Source organism: Rhea pennata, chromosome Z (genome assembly GCF_028389875.1).
Source record: "Rhea pennata isolate bPtePen1 chromosome Z, bPtePen1.pri, whole genome shotgun sequence".
Lineage (NCBI taxonomy): Eukaryota > Metazoa > Chordata > Aves > Rheiformes > Rheidae > Rhea > Rhea pennata.
This window is the reverse complement of record NC_084702.1, coordinates 76,939,528-76,960,255: the sequence shown is the minus strand read 5'-3', so window position 1 is coordinate 76,960,255 and position 20,728 is coordinate 76,939,528. Positions and strand designations below refer to the sequence as shown.

At 47.4% G+C, this 20,728-nt stretch overlaps 1 protein-coding gene across 5 annotated transcripts in view; it reads right to left on the bottom strand.

Moving 5' to 3' along the window:
* The window catches only part of SETBP1 (SET binding protein 1), a 362,803-nt gene that overhangs the window by 241,584 nt on the left and 100,491 nt on the right, over positions 1-20,728 (bottom strand). For all 5 annotated transcript variants that reach the window (XM_062599284.1, XM_062599280.1, XM_062599283.1 and 2 more), the window contains one exon: positions 1,994-2,065. In XM_062599284.1, coding sequence (XP_062455268.1) covers positions 1,994-2,065 — 72 coding nt within the window. The remainder of the gene's footprint in view (positions 1-1,993; positions 2,066-20,728) is intronic.

The following is a 20,728-nucleotide window of genomic DNA, read 5'->3' as shown; positions in this document are numbered from 1 at the left end:
AATAGGAAAAAAAGGGGCAAATGTGGTAAATTGTGGGATGTGACTTCTGATGAGAAACACTGGAGTGTTTCTCATGTTTCAAACGTTTTGGGGTAGATGAAAAAAAAAAAACACTGAATCACATCCTAACAGACACCACCGCTTCGGCCCAGAGGGATGGACTTCAACAGGTCACATTTATACTCCGGTCCACCAGAGCTAATGACTCCATCAGCGATGGTAGTGAGTCCATCCTGCCAGACTGCACCATGGACTGCAGCCGGTTTTGTGGTCATCCCGCAGCTGATACTGGAAAAATGACAGATCCCTGCCCATAGCAACATAGAGAGACCGGGTCATTGCCACCGCTTGCCTCCCGCCCCAGGGCAGGGCTGCAGATCTGCTTTCTGTGAGCTTTGCAATTGGGAAAAGTCCAACTGCAGTTGTGTCTCCCACACACCTGAAGAGCCGTCACAACCCCATTAAACCCTTCGGTGTTTCCCAGTGCCCTCTCCCTCCTTCTCCAGATGCGGAGCTCTACACCAGCACCGACCGGCAGCACCTTTAACTACAACTGGCAATCATTTTACTACTCGCCCTGCTTTCAAAGCTGAGAGCCATCAAAGATTAGCAGGGAAATCATGACTATTTTTCCCTAAGAAGCAGCACTGGTAATAGGCTTCAGGAAAAATCCTTCTAAATGCAAGTGATAAGCGTAGACTGTGTGAAGGCTGACAGGTCTGATTATAATTATCACTGCGAGGGGACCAGCGTTAACCTCCCTTCTGGAAGGCAGTGACAATTCCTGGAAGGGAACATGCAAGTAAATTATCATAAACAAAATCACTGCATGAGGAACTGACTTTTGCTGGGAAACTAAATAGGGTCCTGATCTGGGGGGAGGGTAAAAAAAAAAAAGGAAAAAAAAAAAGATCCTTGAGCACTCATTAAAGTTTGTTCCTACAGAAAATGGCATACAATTATATGCTTAAATTTTGCTGATTTTAGGGATGATGGGAATAAAAGAATGAAGCTGGACACTTGAAACACAGGATGGAGTCATGTGTTTGAGAGGAATTCTGAAATAAAAGGTATTTTCTGTATCCATGTTTAAAACGTCAGACAGTTTTTGCTCTGTAAAATAAACTGGACAGCCCCAGAAAGCATGCTGATCCAGACTCAGCTAAATATTCAACAGCAAGACATAACTAAACAGCCCCGCACCAAACTTTCCCCCGTCCTCACATCCTAACAGGAAGAAATCCAAACAGAACCAATGCAGACTTCTTTCTATTTTTTCTATACATTAACTGAAACACAGTAACATTTGCTTTTTAACAGGGTTTTGAGGAATCCTGGACTTCCTCGGTAATACTCCTTCAAGATCAGCCTATCCTAAGCTTCACAGTGCTTTCTCTGGCACCACTAGGTTTTTCTTAGGCTGCTTGTTGTTTTGGCATTTCTCCTACGATTTCCATTGGAAACTTGGAAATAGAGTAACTTGTGCAATCTGGATAAAGATTAGCAGCCCAGTAGCTTTTTTCTTTCTGAACAAAGGGAACCAGATATTATCTTCTTAATAAGGGGCTTCGCTTAATAAGCGAAGATGAAGAGGAGAGCCTTCAGAGTCAAAGGCAGTTCTAGGAGTTTTGTTCTCATTATATCTCAATGGAGTGAAGCAAATAAATTGCACAAGGAGACATATGGAAGCTCACTACGCAAATGGCCTATTTAAGGCTCTTACTTCCTAATTAGGTGCTGGTGTCAGGAGGTTGGTAACAATTATTCACACATAGATCATTTGGATACAATACAAACTATTCTAAAACCAAAACCATCATAGCAGCATGCATTAAAAAGAAGCCCTATTTAGCTTGATCTTTTTAGAGCCTTTCACTTAGTGCTTGGAATATCAATCACACATCCTAAATTCTATGTTGAATGCTGCAATAACGGATTTGGAAGAGGGAAAGGAAGAAAGGAGCCATAATCAGCCATAATCTCCTGGTCTTACCTTGTTCACGGACTTGGTCACTGGAGTCTGCACAGGGAACCCACACTCTCTTCCCAAGTTCTTCATCTGATTCTGTGGAGTTTCCCAGAGCAAAGAGAAAAGAAAGAATCTTGAGTGGGGGAATGACCATGTAGAAAATGGTCACAAGCATCCAAAAGTTTTGTTCTGCCTTTTGCCATTTCATTTCATCTTTTTCTGCCTGCCCAGCTCCAGTGCTCCCACCACCATCTGCCAAGGAAGCAGTGCTGGAGTTCACACCCAACCACCTCGCTTGTGGAAGGTCCCCCAGCCTTTGCTTAGTCCATGAGGTTTCTCCTCCTGAGTAGCATGGGAAGGCATGATGGCAAAGCGGGAGCCAGCACGGCTTTCCTCTGCAGCCGCACGGCATGCTGCAGGCCGTGACAGTGGGGAGTTGAGTCACCCATTCCTATGACAACCTGCTCTGGAAAGGCTTGGGAAGAGCAGGAAGGTGCTGCATGATGTCAACCCATCTGTTTTGTTTAAGAGCTAAAGCAGAGAAGCCAAAACTGAAGATTACACATTGCAAAACCATTTAAAACAGGATGAGTGGTAGCGATTCAATGTCATGACTGTGGCAAACCCACTCTGTCCTTTCCTTCAGCACCGCTGGTATGAAAACAGGATCCTTCTCTCTCTTCTTCCTCTCCCACCTCCTTTTCCCTCTTTGTCCACCTTTCCAGCCCTTTGCACAAAGGTGAAATATTTTACATTTTCACCTGTGGTAATGCAGATCAGACAGTGTTTGCTCTGCTTTTCACTGATTTTGCCCAAGGCGTCCTTTTAAGCAGCAGCCTGTGCAAAGATAATAGGTGGCACAATTCTCTGTAACTGGAATCAGCAACAAATCAGCCATCTGCCATTCCAGGGGTCTGAGATTAACCCAGCTACTGGACCGTGACTGCAAAACATTTGCACATTTAGATTACAGAAATGTGAGGGTACCGGTCCAAAACATAAAAGAAAGGGAGCGGGGAAGGTGTGGGGAGAAGGAGTGAAGATGGCCTTTCCCGACTTTTCCAGATTAACCCTTCCAGACAACCCCAAACAGGCAATATTTCTCATTATAAAGTGCTAAAAGGAAGAAGGATCTGAAAGAAGCAAATTCAGATTCATGAGACATCACATTTCGGGAAAATATATCCAGAAACACCTACTTGCTACAGGGAAAAATACCGACAAAGCCATTCAGCTGTACTGTCAGTCAGTTATGACACGTGTTGGGAAGTATGATCATGCTGTCCGGATGGCTTACTTGGACCACTCAGGAAGTACAAGAGAAGCACTTTTGTCCCAAGATGGACAGGTATGTTCCTGTGGTTGGAACCAAACTGAAGTATGCAAGCTCCCTTACTCCTGAGTGTCCTTTCCAAGACACTGAGGAAATGAGAGAGCTGAGTTTCTGAAATAATAAGTTGTAGGAAGGTGATTTTATTTGCTGTCCTCAGCCCACCTTCTTGAACAATGTTCCTTTGCTCACATGGTTGCCCGCAGTTTACATTAAGGTTTGTCCACATCTTTGAGATCCTCCCTATAATTCTGTGGGGGATTATTATTTGGTTAGTGAAGCATTAAGAGGTTTAAATCAGCAGTAAATACCAGTTGGCTCCACATCTGAAAGAGTGAGCCACGCTCTATGCAGGTGCATGAGGGGTTAGGAGAGCTGGCAGGGTCTCCTCTGCTCACTTTGATGTGGGCTTTAATTCCCACTCCTGGCATTAGCTTTTGTAGGTTGGCATTCAACGGCCAGCGATCTCAGGTTAAAAAGAGGAGGCTGAGCCCAGAGAAAGAGATGCAACGCCAGCCAAAACCACGAGCAAGGGCTTCTGGGAGATTCAGGGAAGGTCTGCATGGTGTGCCCTTGGTGAGGATGGTAGCTTAAAAGATACAGTTCATCTCAGTACATCTAAGGTGGTAACTGAAAAGCAAATGGCAAGCACACGTGTGCACACACACCAGCTCTTTATTTGCTAAGAACAGGTGGGATCCAGTGGAAAGTACAGCGGTATGACGATTACTCCCATTTATGTGACTAACCCTCCTGTTGGTATTTGCCATGGTGTTTTCATCCTCCCCAAGGTTTTCTCGGGCCAAGCATTTCGTACCTCTCACTTCTGACACAGAACAAAGAGCAAGAAGAGGTGACAGCATCTCCTCTCCAAGCTACAGCCTCTACATCATTCAAGGCACAGCTGAGAGGAGAAAGAGTGGGAGATGGGTCACTGCAGATATCCTACTCCATACAAAGGATGCTAGTGTCACCTCAAAAATGAATGCACATCCCGGCAGTGTTAATTTGGGGCTAAGCTTTTGACCCCTGCAGAAGAAGGATTTTCTATCAGCATGGCGGTGTGTTGCTGGAGAAGAGCATGGGGAGAGGAGGCTGGATAAAACCTTTAAATCACACTGAAGTGCCCCACTGTTTATCACAGCATTTCCAAAAAGCATTGCACGGGTAGAACAAGGTGCTCCCAAACCAGTTTTAAATGCCTGAAACCAAACGTGAGACTTGAAGCATTTTGAGTACATACTAGGGCATGATTTTCAGGTGAGAGACAGGTTACAGGGGTCACGGCACACCTGGGAACACAAACTGGGCCCAGCTAACAGCCCACAAACTTTTGAGTCCCAGTGAGCTAATGAGGCCTCTGCCACGCTTCAAAAAGGTCTCCTTGAACTGACCTGCTGGCTGTATGAGCGAGTGCTGATAAACCAGGATCTGGACCCGCGTTCAAACCCAAAGGCGAGGGTTTTCTCTACCAACCCCGGTCTCCAACTTCTGAACGGCCAACTTCAAACTTTAAACTCCAGGGCGATCCAGGAGTAAGTGTGTGTGAGGGGCAGAGGAGAGCTTGGCGCTCACCTTCAAATACTGTGTGACCGTTTGCTTGTGCACGCGACACCATTAAAATGGTTATCCCCCCTCCTCGAAAAACACAAATGAAAAAAATAATAAAAAAAATCACGTATATTCTCCTAGCCTGTGAAACGGAGGGAAGAGAAGACCGCCGCAGGGCAGAACCTTTCCTCTCAGACAAAAATCACAACAGACCTGCCAAAGTTTCAGCTGTACATGATTTTTTTTTTTTTTTTTCCTTTTTCCAGACGGGCTTTGCAGAAAAGGGGCTCTCTGCGCCGGAAACCCCACGGCGGCGTTAGGCGGGTGCGCAGCGGCAGAGGCCCGGGCGCGGAGCTGCCTCGCGCCCCGCTCGCCGGCGAGAAGGGAAGGGGCACGCCGACGCCGGCCGCGCTGCACCCCGCGGGGATCCGCGCGTCCTACAAGCAACCTTGCGGGGGGATGCGGAGCCGCGAGAGCAGCCTTCTGGGTACGGGGAGAGGAGGAGGAGGAGGAGGAGGACGGCGGGGAGGAGGGGGAAGGAGCGGCAAGGGGAAAACGATCAGAAAAACTCCCCGGGAACCAAACCCGCTCTTCCTCCGTAGCAAGAGGGGGGAGAAAAAAAACATGGGGAGATCCCCTCCCCAATCCTTCTCCGTTACCGGCTCCCAGTCCTCCCCCCTTGCCATCTTCGTGACGCGCACGGGCGCAGGCTAGAAACCGGTTAAGAGCTCAGCGTTTCTGCCGGGCTGCAGCAGCCGCGGAGGGGAACCGCTGCACGGGGGCTGAAGGCCCCCCTCCCACCTTCCTCTTCCTCCACCTTTCGCCTTCCCCCAAAACAGCGGCACGTCTAAGCGATGGGACGGACAGACGGACGCCTCTGGGCGCCTTGACCGCGCTCCGGTTCGCAACGAGCGCCGGCAAGCGGCAAGGTCACGTGCAAGGGGTGCAAGGCGAGCGGTGGGGTGCGAGGGGGGCGAAACCAGGCAGCGAGGCTGAATCCCACCTTCCCCCCCCCCAAAAAAAAAAAAAAAAAAAAAAAGGCGGATTTGGGCCAGCGCAAAGTTTACCGGAAGGATCCCATCTTTTTCCCAGAATCCCTAAATATCGCTGCCCGGCTCGGGAGGGGCGAGCGGAGCGACGGTCCTCGGACGGGGCCGGCGGCAGCGCCCCCGGCAGCGCCCCCGGCCCCGCGCCCGCGGCCATTCTCATTCCCGGCACGTTTCGCCGCTCTCCGGAGCCGTCCGGATTCAAAATATTAGTGCGGCACAGAATGCCGTTTTTCGAGTTGCTGCAGCTCCTTCTTGGCACCGGTTCAGCTTTTTGTCTTTTCTTCTCCTCCGAGCACCAAGGGGAGGGAGGAGGAGAAAAAGAAAAAAAAAAGAATAAAAATAAAATAAAATAAAATAATAGCCCTCTCTGCTTCAAAACCGTGGCCGTGAGCCTCCTCTCGGCACCCCCCTGCCTTGCCTCCTTCAGCCCGCACCCTCCCCAGCCCACTCCCAAGCAAACCCACACAGCAAACATAAATCTCTTCCCACCTCCGCAGCAGCCAGTTCGTAGCCTCCTTCCCCCTCCCGCCACCCCTTTTCATTGCTCTCTCCTTTGTACTCCTCTAAATTTTTCCAGCCAAGCGTTGCAACCTTCCACCCCCTCTTCCTCTTCCACCCCCGACCATCCCACCTCCTTCCCTCGCATCTGAAAATAAAATAAAATAAAATAAATGAAATATAAAATAGTCGTGCCACGTCTGCCAACGCACTGGCACCACCTCCGCCTCGCAGGGCGCCGCTGCGACTCCCGCGCAATCCTGCCGGCAGGTCCCGCTCGGCACGCGGATGCCCGAGCGCGTCCCGGGCGCGCCAGGGCGCTCGCACACGCGTGTGCGCCGGCGCCGGACATACGCCCTCCGCAGCCCTTCGTACTTCTTTATACGCAAACTTCCCGAAAGGCTGCGCCTGGCAACGGATTCCTGCTTGTGCTTGCGGGTCCAGGTGAAAAAAAGACACGGATAAAAAAGGCGGGAGGATGGATTATTATTATTACTATTATTTTTAAGGAACACAAACACAGAGCATTTCCTCCAGTTCTATTCTCATAGCTGGTTGCTATGCCGGCAACCAGCTGCCAGTTCCAGCCTGGCACCAGCTTTGATTTGTTTTTCTCTCCAAGCCCTCCCCCCCCAAAATATTTATCCCCTTTCTGATGTTTTTTTTTCTTTTTTTTCCTTCTTACCTTGTCCACAGGTGGGGCTCCCTCCCACTCCCACCCACGAATCCAAAGCGGCACGCGGGGGAATGGCAGCACCTTCGGCAAAGGGAGCGAAACGCGATGCGACACTCGATGGACCAAGAGGACGGAAAAAATAAAAATAAAACCATATTGTACACGCAATGTACGTACGCTTTCCTCCAAAAGAGGAAGAAGGGGAGAGCGAGCGATGCACTGGAAGCAGACAACGCGACCCACACACACGCCAGGCCAGGAGAGCTCCATCCATCCCCCAAAGCGAAGGAGGGAGGAGAAAGGTTCGGTTGGGCAAGAAGGGAGGTAGAGAAGAGGCTGAGGCAAAATGCGTATTTCCCCCCCCCCCCCCCAGGAAAGGACCCCAGAGAACCAACTTTCAGCCAGCGCCGTGACTCCAATTAAACCACGGTTTGAAACACTGACATGTGCACGGAGGAGATAAAGTGGAGCAAAATGTACCCTGCCTGATGCCTGGAGGAAAGAGAGATTTGGAAATATATATAATAATGATGCTACCGATGCTGGGGATGGCCGGGGAGGGACACGGAAGGGGAACTCCTTGGAAGCCAGCAGAGTTGCATGGTTGCAGAGCAGATGGGAGCTTGCTGCACATCAGGTCCAACGCCGCCGCTCCCGCCGGCAACATTTCCCCCGCGGGGCCTGGAAAAAACACCCGGCCGGTTCTCGCTGGACATGCTTTATAAGAGGTGTCGGCCACCTTGGGGAACAGCAATGGGCTAGAAAGTGGAGTCACGGGGGCAGCCAGATAGACAGCATGTTTGGGGCGGTGGAGACAAAACAGCAGTGTCCTGAGCAGCTGCCTAATATGTATCTTGGCAAAGTCTCGCCTGGCGGCGGATGAAGCAGAATTCGCAGTCTGCAGTCGTAAACCCGTCAGTTGGTCCGACTTTTGCTCCCCCGGCCTGCTCGTGTAATGCACTCGGGAAACGGAGGGCTGGATGACACCCTCCACTCGCCAGGCGCCGCACGGAGGAGCTGATCCTGCAGCCGCCGCCAGCTGCTGCACGGGGCTGAAAATAAGCGACTCCCCGGCGCAAGCTGTGTGCGCGTTTGCGGAGTCCTTGGACCGAATCTCGGGCCCTGCCCCTCCTGTGGAGGAGCAGCTCCACCACGGGGATTTGTCATCTGCTTGGGTCTGGAGGAACGGGGCTGCCCAGTGACCCATCTCGTGAATCTTCTCCGGGCCACCGCAGACAGATTGGGGCTTGCAGGCTGGACGTGCTCAGGGGCCCAGGGGGAAGCAGCAATAACCACATTGGGCAACAAAGTCTCCTTCTCTGGAGATATTCAAAACCTGCCTGGATGCGATCCTGTCTAATGTGCTCTAGGTGACCCTGCTTGAGCAGGGGGGGTTGGACTAGATGGTCTCCAGAGGTCCCTTCCAACTTCAACCATTCTGTGATTCTGTGAAGTCTCCTCTTCTGAGTTATAGCTTTGCTTTCCAAGACCTCTTCCATAAGAACCAGTGCCAGCAATGGTTAAGCCCAATGTCTCCTCCCCCAAAGAAGCCACTTCCTTTCCTGGTAACCTTCAGGAATCTGAATCTTCTGTCCTGTCCTGTGTACCCAATGGTTTCCTCTCTTTGCTCCTCATCTGCCCTTCTCTCCGAACTTTAGGAGCTGGTGCAGGTACCTGGCAAGGTGGACCAAGTCCCTCCAGGTATGTCCATGGCGATGCAGACCCAGAAAACTCAGTCAGAGGCCCCTGAAGAGAAGTGTCCCTGCCCAGAGGTATCTGTAGTTCTCTGAAGTGACTTCCAGATAGAAGGCGCTTTCAGCTCCTTTATGCTGAGAGGCACTATAAATAAAAGATATTACAGACTAACAAGTTCTCAGCTGCAAACTGGAGTGGGAAAGAATATTTTAGCATCCTCTTTCTAAGCATATTAACTCTTGGCAGACATGATTGTTCAGGTCTTTAGAGCTGAAAATTTCACACAATATGCAGCATGTTACGTCCACACACTCAATCTCTAGCTATAACAACTCCAAAGTCTCCACTGACCTTCGCTATATCCCCCAAGTGCAGCAAGCATCCAAATATTGTGTCGCTTTCGGGGTTATGATAGTAAACATACACTCCGCTGTGATCTTTTCCAGGAAAAATTCAGGGCCTTCACCACTGTAAACGAATAGCACAAGAGACGGTGCCCGAGCTTTTTATCAACTGACTTCTGATGCTTTCATTGCCGGAGCGAGCGAGCGCTTTGTATCAATCTGGCTTGCTTTAGTGCAGTGACCCAGCGCTGTGCTCCACTGCCGAGAGTTCAGGTCCCAGCTGTGGGGCTAAACTCTTGCTGACACCGGGCTGATGTCTCCGTCTCTGTCACCAATGCTGTGAAGGGCTCGTTGTTTTGTTTTGTTTTGTTTTGTTTTTTTCCCCAGGCCCGGAGAAGAGGGTAAAAAAATCTGCAAAATGTGGTGATGTGACAAAGGAGCAGGGGAATAAAGCAATCTCGACATGTGTTGTTAGGTTGAAGACCAGAAGACCTCCGGACAGCAGAGGCACAGGGCACTTTATCACTTTCTTCTTTCGCCTTCTCCCGCCAATGAGCAGCTCTTGCTTGAGAGGCAATTAAAATGTTATGGGCGAGTAAAAGCATCCGCTTTTAGGATGCCTCAAAGAAGCTGTGTGTGTGCGCAAGCACACAGGGAGACATGCACAGGGGGAAATCACTATTAGTGACGGGTGAACTACAAAAGGTTCAATGGTTTGTTTTGGACAAGGATCTGCACATGCAGATGCTTATCTAAAGCCCTCAGTCTTCAGAGCAGGGCTGGAAACGTCTTAAGAACAGACCCTCCTCCCATGATTTCCAGTATCTCTCGGAGCAGTCGCTCATGCCAAAAATACCATGAAAACAGCTTTTTTTCCCCCTTCTTCTTCTTCTTTTATGCAGTGTTTTGGCTCCTCTGCTTCTGGTTCCAAGCAAAACCTAAAACCGCAAAGCCTTTGACTAAAAGGTTGGATTGTGCTTACTTAATTTCAAGCAATCTTGGTTCTCATGACTGCACACATACAGGGGAAATAAGGAAAAATGATCTTGTGATTCTATGGAAAACTCTAAAAGAAAAGAAAACTCCCTGAAAACTGACAGTAAAATAAGCTGGCTTCCCTGAAAGAGGACTACAAGCCTCGATTTCTCTCATGTAGACTACTTATCTGTAAGCTGGCTATTCTTGTCATAGATAACACGCAAGATCACAGCATTTCCAGTTAAAATGAGGCTGTTAGCCTTGGGTGGTTATTAGCCAGTAAATACTACTGAATCAATAAACAAAATAAAGTCTTTGAAGAGATCCTTGCCCTCCACCCCAATCTTGGAAACCCATCACATCTGCAGTGGTCATAATTTAATGGAGAAGGAAAGGAGGGAACAGTCTGTGCGCAATACAGTGCCCTTCAGTCTTCTTAAATCACAGTGTAATTGAGGTAAAATAGCCCAGAGATGGTGCTGTTGGGAAGAAAGTGGTATATTTTGCTTAAGTCTTCTGGACAAACAGGGTGTTCCAGGGCTGGTTTTGATCTCTTGCTGGATTTATAGCAGGATATCTCAAGCGGTATTGCTCCTGGCTTATGACTGCAGAAGTCAGATCAGAATCAGGCCAATGTGTTTTTAAGGATGTTGTCAGATATTCTGTGTCCCTGGACCGTTCATGCCAGGAAGAGTAACGGCACATACATTCTCCAGATGTATGCTCAAGAATGAATGTTTTGTTGCTGAAGATCAGATGATGCTCCTCCTAAATCTCAGGTCTTTAGCTGGCCCAGATAGAATAACTCTACCCAATTCAGTGGAAATGAGTGATGAAGTCAGTGGAAAAGATCTGGCCTACAGTTTTTACTAAGGAGACTTTGAAAGCAAGGTTTCAGTCTTTCAAGCAGCACAAGATAGTAGGTGAACTTATGCACACTGTCTAAGTATTTTCTCTTTGAAGTTGATGGCACTTCTTATGGGTGATGTGAGGTTTGCTTCATCCAGGAGGCCCACTTCTGCGGTGGTGTGCGCATGTGTAGATCAGGAGCAGCTCCACTCTCCATCACATGCAGTACTCTTCACACGATCTATTCATCACGTCCTTCTAAGAGCTGCAGGACGCTGATCATGTTTTGAAAACTTGGCTGTTGTTTATCTCTTTAACTTAGGTGGTGGGAAGGAGGGATGGCTTGAACTTTTGACTTGAAAGAAAGAAAGACAGAAAGGAAAAAAAAATCTGGATCCTTGGAAGAGCGCTGAACAGTTGAGAAATCTAGTCCCGAGCTTTTTTGAGAAAGTGGCCCAACCTTGCAGACCCATTCCTTGCCTATGACTAACACATGGGTTGATATTTCCACGTAGGAAGCGCTGAAGGGGGATTGGGGTTCCCATTTATTTGTTGTCGTTTACCAGTCCCCCGAGACTGCAGGTTCCAGCTACGATTTCACACGACGCTTCGCAGGTGCACAGCCCATACGCCAAAACGGGCTGTAAATCAGAGCAGAGGAGGAAAGCGCTGTAATAATGCTTGTTTGCAGAAGCAACCAGTGGAAAGGGTTGTCAACCAGGTTCATTTTACAGGTCTGCTCTTCTAAATCTATCCTTGCGCACACAGCACCAGAGGGATTGGGTCCCGGGTCTGAAATCTAAGGAGCATACCAGGCATTTGCCAGAGATTACACACGGGGTGAACTTGTCCCTGATCTCCGTTATTGGTTTTCGCAAATAGGAATTCTCATACCCTTCTGGACAGATGGCTGGTCCTATTACTTCTTATGTTAGACTTCCCATTGAGGCTGAAAGCAAATCCACATTCAAGCTGAAAGTAAACAGCGTTCGAATTCAAAAGGCATTAATTCTGACTGGCAAAGCATTTGCCGTGTATGCTGCAGATGTCAAATAGACGGTTTCCCACAACCCTAAGCCTAGACACATAACTAAGTTACACAGCAAAACCTTCTGCCCAGCCCCAAAATCCATCTTGTGCAAAATTTTCTCTCCTCAGTAGAGTTTCATGGCTGGAGCCTCAGATGGAGTAAATTAATATAGTTGCCCTGATTTGAATAGAGCTATGCCAATTTATACCAGATGAGGACTTCACCCTTTGGAGGCCAAGTGGGAAATGGCTACATGCTACCTTTTAACTTTGTGGTTTAAAAAAAAAAAGAAAAAAAGAAGTGGTGTATTTTAAAGAGCGAAGAGCACTAAGTAAGGTTTTATTTATTTCTGTGGAATTTTTATGTTTAATTTCTGAAGAAACCTATCACAGAGCTTGGCCATAAAGGATCGAGCTTTACAGAAAAATGCATATAAATAACATAATTTATAAATAACACCAGTTACACAACTTATTTTGATTCCCGATACCTTCCACAATGCCAACAAAAGGTTAACTAGAAACCCAAGCACAACATCACTGCGGTATTGCAGGAAATTCAGAAAGTGGAAAGGACTGAATAAATCAGTCTGTTTTTCTTTGCCAGTTGAATGAAGAGGACCAAAAAAACCAAACCAAACCAACCAAACAAACAAACCAAAAAAATATGCTTTGAAATGCTCTGAGCATTAGTAATACGATGCGTCCTTCAACTGTAAAGGTGACCGGCAATATTCTTCTTTGGACATATTTCAGCGTAAATCCAAAATAGCGTCACTGTCAAGTTCTGTAAATCAGGATTCATTCCATTTAAGTCAATGTAATCTCCCGGTATAAATTCAGGGGAGATTAGCTGAATTAAGCCTACGGTTCATTCTGCAGTATATGAGGCCTGATTGTCAGGCTCAGATTTACCTTCATTTTCCCCAAAGGAAACTGGAGATCAAATACTGCACCAAGAGAAACGAACGGAGATTTTTAAGGCGATGGGAATGGATAATCAAGCGGCCACGCTGCCTCGCGTCCTGCGTGTCGCCTCGCCTTCCCCCCGAGCCAGCCTTATTTTTCGCTGTACTCTTCTACGGCAGGGTAAGCTGGCAATTAGCAATACTTTGTCTGTTTATAGAGCCTTCTATCTGAGGATCTCGAAACACTTTGTAAACACTAATGAATTAAGCTTCTTAACGCCCCCCTGCGAGACACATACTACTATCGCGTTTGCGCAGCCCGGCCAAGGCGGCGAACGCGAGGGCGGCCGCCCAAAACCCCGGCGCTTGCCCTGCACCCGGCGGTGGCCCGTGCTGAAGCTTGGGATTCGCTCTCGGGGTTGCTCGCGCACCCTGATCTCCGGCGGCTGGGAACGCCGAGGGTTGAATTTCTGCCCGTGCTGAGGTCCCGCTTACTCGCTGTTCAGCGGAAACCACGGAAATTCACGCTGTCCGTCCTCAACGGAAATAATCACTCGTGAACCCGGACCCTAAGTGAGCTGAAGACAGGGTGCTGGTCCTCTGGGTACGACGGACACGAAAGAAAATCAGGGGTTCGTTTGTCTTCAGTAGATTTTTTAATTCTATCGTTTATTCTGGGCAAAACAATAGAGGATTCTGGGATGGACCCTGTTGTTTTATTGGCATTTTTTAATACTCTTATCTTTTGGCCATGCAGAGGAAAGGTAAAACATTCAAGCCTGCCCACAAGTCATGATGACAGAGGGAACTTCAAGGCATTTTAAAGAAAACCTGAAGGTTTTGCTTCCAACACTAACAGGAATGCTTAGATCCTAGACATCCCTTAGGACAAGATATGCATTGACTAGACAAGCTTTCCTTCTCTCTTTCTTTCTTTTTTTTCCAAAGCCCAGTCTCATTGATTTAAGAGCAGCTAATGTCTGGTACCTATCTGAAGCATTTTTCCACACAGCCCTTCTCCAAATGCATGGCAATCGGACAATTTCCATGATGATTCTTCTGTCTAAAAATACACACCTCCCCCTCTTTTCAATTTATCACTGAGCTAGTCAGCCTGTTTATTGTTGAAGTTTTGCCCATTTAATAGTGCACTTAGGAAAGCTTAATACAAACATCGACCAATTCATCGCTGTCACAAAAAGAAAAGCCTTAGAAATCATTCATCTAAGTAGGAGTCAAGAGCAAGAGTCTCTTATTTAGAGATCAGTCAATAAGAAACAATGTTGTGGAAGCTATTCTAAGCAGACTGGATTTTTTTTTTAAGACCTCTTCTCCTCCACAGAGAGAAATTGAGGAGAAGAGCAAATAAAATACTTGGTTTTGCTTTCAAAATTTGCTAACGAGCCTAAATCTCAGAAATGGGGCACCACAGAAGAGACAGTCATTTGAGATATCCAGCACGTTGATTTGCGAACTATTAGCAGATTGCTATTTGCCCCCAAACGCGTACTTGAAATTCCTTTCTAAAAACTCCTCTCGATCTCTTCCCAATCCATGAGCTGTTAGATGTCTATATGACACGGAGATGTTTGTCTCCTGAACAGCGGAACATTACAATTCTCAGAAGCAGGTTTCCAGAGGGAACATTAAAGGCACTATTCAGGAATATTCCCCAGTACTCACAGCCTCCACAAACACCCCTGCTAGCAAACATGTTTGCTGGAATATTTGTCAAGAGCAAATATGATGGATTGGTGGGAGAAAGTGTACAAAGTCTAACTGAGCTAATAAAAACCCGTCAGCTGATTAATACTGTGGAAAATATCTTACAATTTTTCTTCAGCTACAGGTGGTAATTAAGAAAGCCTGTAACACTCTAAGTCTTTTGGTCTCTAACTAATTTTACACTCCAACATCTAAAGCTACTTCCATGGGTCTTTTTATTGTTTTCAACCCTATTATATTTCCTGAATACATATGTAGAGTTTATGTCTTACGGTCCAATATTGAATCACTGTGGCTTTACACGGTGCTATGTACCATTTCTTCAGGATCATTTCTTCAGTGACAAAATAGCTTTTGGGTTGTGTCTTCTTTTATAAGCAATTCCAGTGTATACCTGAAGCAGCACACCAAGCTCATGCTCCCATCAGCCCTAAAGCATATGGCCAAGGAAGGGAGGAGAACTGCAAGTCAAGCCAGGGGACATCACCAGATGCACATGTCTGGTGCCCGAGGATGGTGAATCACTGACACGGATCCAAGCTAACGGCACGCAGGGGAGCAAGGACTTGGGCCTGAGAAAATCTGCTCACATCACATGCAAATACTGCTTTAAAACACCCAAGACTTCATGATCCCATGTTTTGGGTTAACCCAATCGAAGTAAGCGTTTGTAACGTACAACGGTGAGGCACAGCATGAGGCTCAAGGGAACCCACCAACTGGAAAACCTATGTGGCGAGAGGAGTCATTTAGGTCTTCTCCTGCAAAGAGGTGTATTTTACAAATTCTGGGCCAAATTTTGGCCTAAAGGGAAACTTCACTTTTAATTTCAGTGGGACTAGGATTTAAACACTGTGAACCTTTTCTGCCACACACAACAGGCCAGTATATGCTTCAGTCTAGGCTGGACCATATACAACATTTGTACCCTGGGTTCTCAAAATACTCTTCCGGCATTGAGGCTCACCAGAATCTCTTGTAACTCATCACCGTACTTGTTTTCCCGAGATGCCTGACATTTCCTTTTTCACTTGATTAATACTGAGGCCTTCAGTAATTTTTCTGGGTGGGAGTTTACTGAAAATGATCTTTGCTCTGCTGCGCACGGGGCCAGCTCACATAGTAACCAGAGAGGGTTGCTCTCCTTTCTTTAAGAATGCAAACACTAATTCCCTACAAATATGTCGTTAACTCTCATATTCAGTCTATTAACTCAATTCTTTATTTTTCTTTCTCCTGGAAGGTAAAGGTAAGTGATGGACCATCCAGAATTTTTACACACTGTCCCCTCTGGTCATGCATTGCTAGAGACTGTACTGTATAATGCATGACTTACCTGCAAAGACATTGGAGGAGTAATGAAATAAGCAGATGCTCCGTCAGCAGGCTTTTAAAACATTGGTATTGCAATCTGAGATGCAGCCAGCCATTACATGCATATGCCCTTTATTTATGGAGCTGATAAAGGCTCCGTGTCAGGAACAGTCAAGCTCCCTTTTTACTCTCTGCATTTCCTCACATTAAAGAAATTTGCTGTCTGGTTATTTTATTCTCATGCAAGTTTGAGATTTGGGAGGAAAAGAGAGATTTACCTCCTGTTAAAATTTTTACCTGATTTACCTCATCTGTTAAAAATGGAAGTCTAAAAACCAGACAGCTTCATCCCAACAAATCATCAGGGACTTCTCACAGAGCGATTCCCCTCATCCTAATATTGACATCTGAAATAGGTGACTCTCACCGGAGTTGCCTATTTCTCTCCATCGGCTAGAAAGGGAGCCAGGACAACGGCTCAGCTGTAGAGAGCAATACTGCACATGCCCAGAGCAGCAGGTTCACACACGTTCACAAATGATTTTAATTTTGTATACTTTTCTAGCATAAACATTGCTTTTCTAGGTAATTTCCTCGAAATTCCATTCCAAATGTCAGTGGTAGATAAGAAAATAGGGGGAAGGCTGGCACAGATCAGAGGGAGGAACAGTGTTAATAGCTAGCCCAAGAGGAGCGTTTTACGGTAGAAATCAAAGTAGCGCTGTTCAGCTGCACTATGGGTTAACTTCTGAATTCGCTAAGTCGCCCAGCTGTAGCTCAGGCAAGGATTTTGGTTCACGCTGAACCCTGCATTTGATCACTGGTGCATCACCCAAAGGTTCACAGCAAAACAGATGATGGGATACACACACACACAAAAAAAAAAGCTCTCCTTCCTACCACTGCAAAGGAGACTGCTGCCTGCTGACTGACAGCTCCCCAGCCAGCTTATGTGCATCTAATTACTGTGCCATAACCCAAATCAAAATGCCCCACTGCAGCTGGTGTCTCACTTAATCCATTCACAACACAAGCTAATTAGCATTGATGGGTTTGGGGCAAGTTTATTCCGAATGTGGTCAAGTCCCAGGATTGCAGCTCAGTTGCTAGGACCCGCGTAGGAGCCGGGGAGAGGCCGTGTTTGTGCCCGGAAGGCATTTTCTGGCCTGCTGATTGGGAAATTCAGGAGCGGGTTCAGGGGGAAATGCGGTGCTCTCCAGCGGAGATGAAGGCGGGTGCAGAAGCGCAGCTGCTGAGCCGCACTTGCTGCTAAGCCTTACCAGCCTCCTCCACACCGGAGGGTTATCAAGGCAATGCACAGCTTTCCTGTTTGATTTTAAAAGTCTTGATTTAAAAAAAAAAAAAGAGAGAGAGAAAAGCAAGGAAAAAACTTGGAAAGCAGGAGACAGAACAATTCTGTGCTTTCTATAGCCCTTTGTGAGCAGAGCGGAGGAAAGAGGTCTTCTCGCCAGATCTTCGCACCTCCTTCCCCACTTATGGGATTAGGAGACAAGAGCAGGTGCTAACGGGAATTTTGCCCATGGCAGAAAATCAGCACCCTAAACCTTTAGCGCCGTGAGTCACGCAGACCCTTAGCGACGATCTCTAACGGGCGCCTTCGGGAACGGGCGACGGCGGGCATCGCCGCTCGGCAGAAAAGCGACCGCCCGCTCCTCCGGCGGCGCACGATTTCGCTTCGCTTTGCAACAAGACGCAAGTGCAAACGAACCGACAGCGGAGCGAGCAGCTGCTCCGCCGGCAACGCGCGCAGCGGCCGTTTCGACGGACGCGGCCACCTTCAGCCCCGTCCTTGGCGCAATTCAGTCCTCTTCGTGTCCGCGGGGCCGCCAGGATAATCAGCGCCTTGCTTAACGACAGCCGCTCGAACGTGGCTTCGTCCGAAGCGGCGTCTGCTGTTCCGGCGGACGAAACGCAGCGCGGCGAGGCGGGAGCAAAGGGGCGCCCAAGGCGGGCGAGGGGCGCCGAGGGGCGCGCAAGCGGACAGGGTCCTCGCGGGTTTGCCGGCGGCCGTTCGGTTTTCGCTAGCGGCTGCTCTCCCGCGGGCTGGGGTTCTGCGTCGTGTCTACGTTGCACCGCTGCGAGGTTGAACTTGCGCCCCCGGGAACCTAAAGGCGCACGCGTTCCACGTGCTGACGCTCACGCGGCCACCCACGCGGCCACCCTCTAGATCATCACGCGATGACGTATCTCATCACATACACAGCACGCGTATGTAAACGCGCACACATGCACCTTCTCTATGTGCTTATCACGTGCACAGCCGCACGAGGAGAGACGGTTAGACTGGAAGCACTCAGGGAAAAAAAAAAAACAAAAAAAGGAATTGCCCAACTCTACAGTTATTCGTGCAAACCGATTTGCTCTGTGTCTATCAGGCAGTGTGAACGAAGCAGTCCATGGCAGGGAAGGCACGTACCCCTGTGACGAACACGCACGTGCTGCAGCGTCTCACCGAAGCTGCACCCGCGGCCAGCAATCTGGCATTTCTCAATTTCCAGGAGGTTGACCCTACAGACTAAACTTCTGCCTGTCTTCTGCTGTGAACACAAGAAATGATGTACCACCATCCCAAAACCAAAGCACCAAAATACCACCATCCTTTCCTTCATCAGGGACCAAACCCACGCCTTGGGCTGATACCGCTCTCTGTGACTGCTGCTAGGAGGAGAAGGCAAGGGGTTGGAGCGCCATTTGAGGTGGGACGCTGGGACAACGTTTTCTCTGTTTCTGAAGTGGGAGTGGACGCGCTACACTCTGTATCAGTGCCTGGAGAGGAGTATAAAGGCCAGGGACGGGGAGGGAGGATGTGTGGCACAGTGAGAAGAGCCAAGCTTCTTCCTTTGGTGGCCAAGCTGCTCTACCTGCCCCACTAGTGCCCTGGGATTTCTCCATGCAGCCTCTGCTATTTTTGCTTTGGCAGCGGTGCGGGCCCAGCTCTGCAGAATATTCATGTTCAGTTATTATTCTGACCTGCTGCCAACATTTTCCTGAGAAACATAAGCGAGAAATGGGGAATGGTGATCTTTAACAGTTCATAACTCAGGCAGAGCTGAGGGGAATTTCATGGGAGAAGGGAAAGGCATGTCTTTAGCCACAGAGTGTTGTCCTTGCCAAAATTCAAAGGCTCTTTTTCAAACAATGGAGATATCACAGGGTCTTTAAAAAAATAAAAATCAAAAGGTCATGAGAACCTTTGATGGTGGAAAACATTAGAAACTTAAGAAACATTGGTCTTTGCAGAAGAGAAAACAAGGTGTTCTCTAAAACTGCATGAAACTTTTTATAATGAAGCATGTTAAATAACCCAAATACAGGAGTCACTGCCAGTGCCCTATTATACAGAATATATCAACTACTACTGCAATTTATTTAGGAGATGGAGAAATAACCCAGAACCTATATGTTCCTTCTAAAGAAAATTCACCCAGAGGCTCTGCATAGACATAGTTTCACCCAATTTGGCCTAGTTCTTACCACGCTGTTTCGCTCTCTCTGTCCCTGTAGGATAACTCCGATACCTGCAGACACTGCTCCAAGCTGCTGTCCTCTAGCTTTCTTCTTGATCTCTCACGAGCCTGTTGGCTTCTCCGCTGCACTGACACTTTTTCACCAGCCTATTCACTGGCTCCTAATGGTCAGATCCTCAATCCCACAGATCTTGTGCTCCTGATTTCCTATCTCTGATGTTGACATTCGTGCCCTCCCTTCTTGCTCCTCCTTCACTTCCTTCATTCTTTCCTAATTTTTCACTTTGATGACTCCATATACCTGAAAAAACTCCACAGCTAATACCTAGCTTATATTCTCTCCCCTCTCTCTAAATGCCTGAACAATTCAGGAACCAAAGTTTAAGGATGGCTGTACAGTATCCACAGTATAATGGTATCACCTCTCCAGCTAGCTCAGAAGAATATAGCACCTTCTTGAGAACCTGCATGAAGCACTGCAGGAGGGTATCACGCAAGGACGAGCTCAGTATAGCTTTCCTGGATGCTTGGCAGAGATGCAATTCCCATTCTTGAGCACTTACTCCTTTTTACTAACCAAAGGCCAGATGCTCTTGCTTCAAAGTCCTCAATTAGTAACGCAGAACTGAAACATCCACTAGACATCCACTCTGGTTTCCAGTGCGTAGATGGCATAGACATAGCTGAAAATATGTATTTTCTCCCATCTGTGCAAAATTTTGATTTCTTCATGTGATAACCACTTACTTTTCCCTCTTCAACTAAATCCAAATAGGCAAAATAGAAAATAACTAAGAACTGCAAAATAATCAACTGCCAAAGGGACTCAAATCAAACTGCTCATGAGCAAGCTCTCTCTTTGTTATGAAAATCATTTATGCAGTTTGAAATACTGTTTTTCTGCAGGTACCACTAAAACAACCAGACAGAATATAGAACAAATAGAAAGATCCTCAGTATCTCAGAAAACATATTTTATACAGTCCTAAGAACGAGAACATTAAATTGATACTTAGATAAATAAACTTTCTAAGAACCAGTCCCTGGGATAAAAAACACAATACTAAAACTGGAAGGTATCTGCTAGCACAACAAAATGTGTGGGCATGCCCCCAACTCTCCTGCCGACCTCAGAGGCCTAGAAACTCCTCAGCTGACTAGTATATGAAAATGCAACCATACTAAGCACTATTTGCAGAAACAAAAAAAGGATTATCAACAATATGCTAAATGCTCACCTCCAAAAACTGGATAAGTAGGCTGACATCATTGGCCCCACCACTATTGCAATGGTAACAAGAAGGGAAAAATAATGCCAAATATAT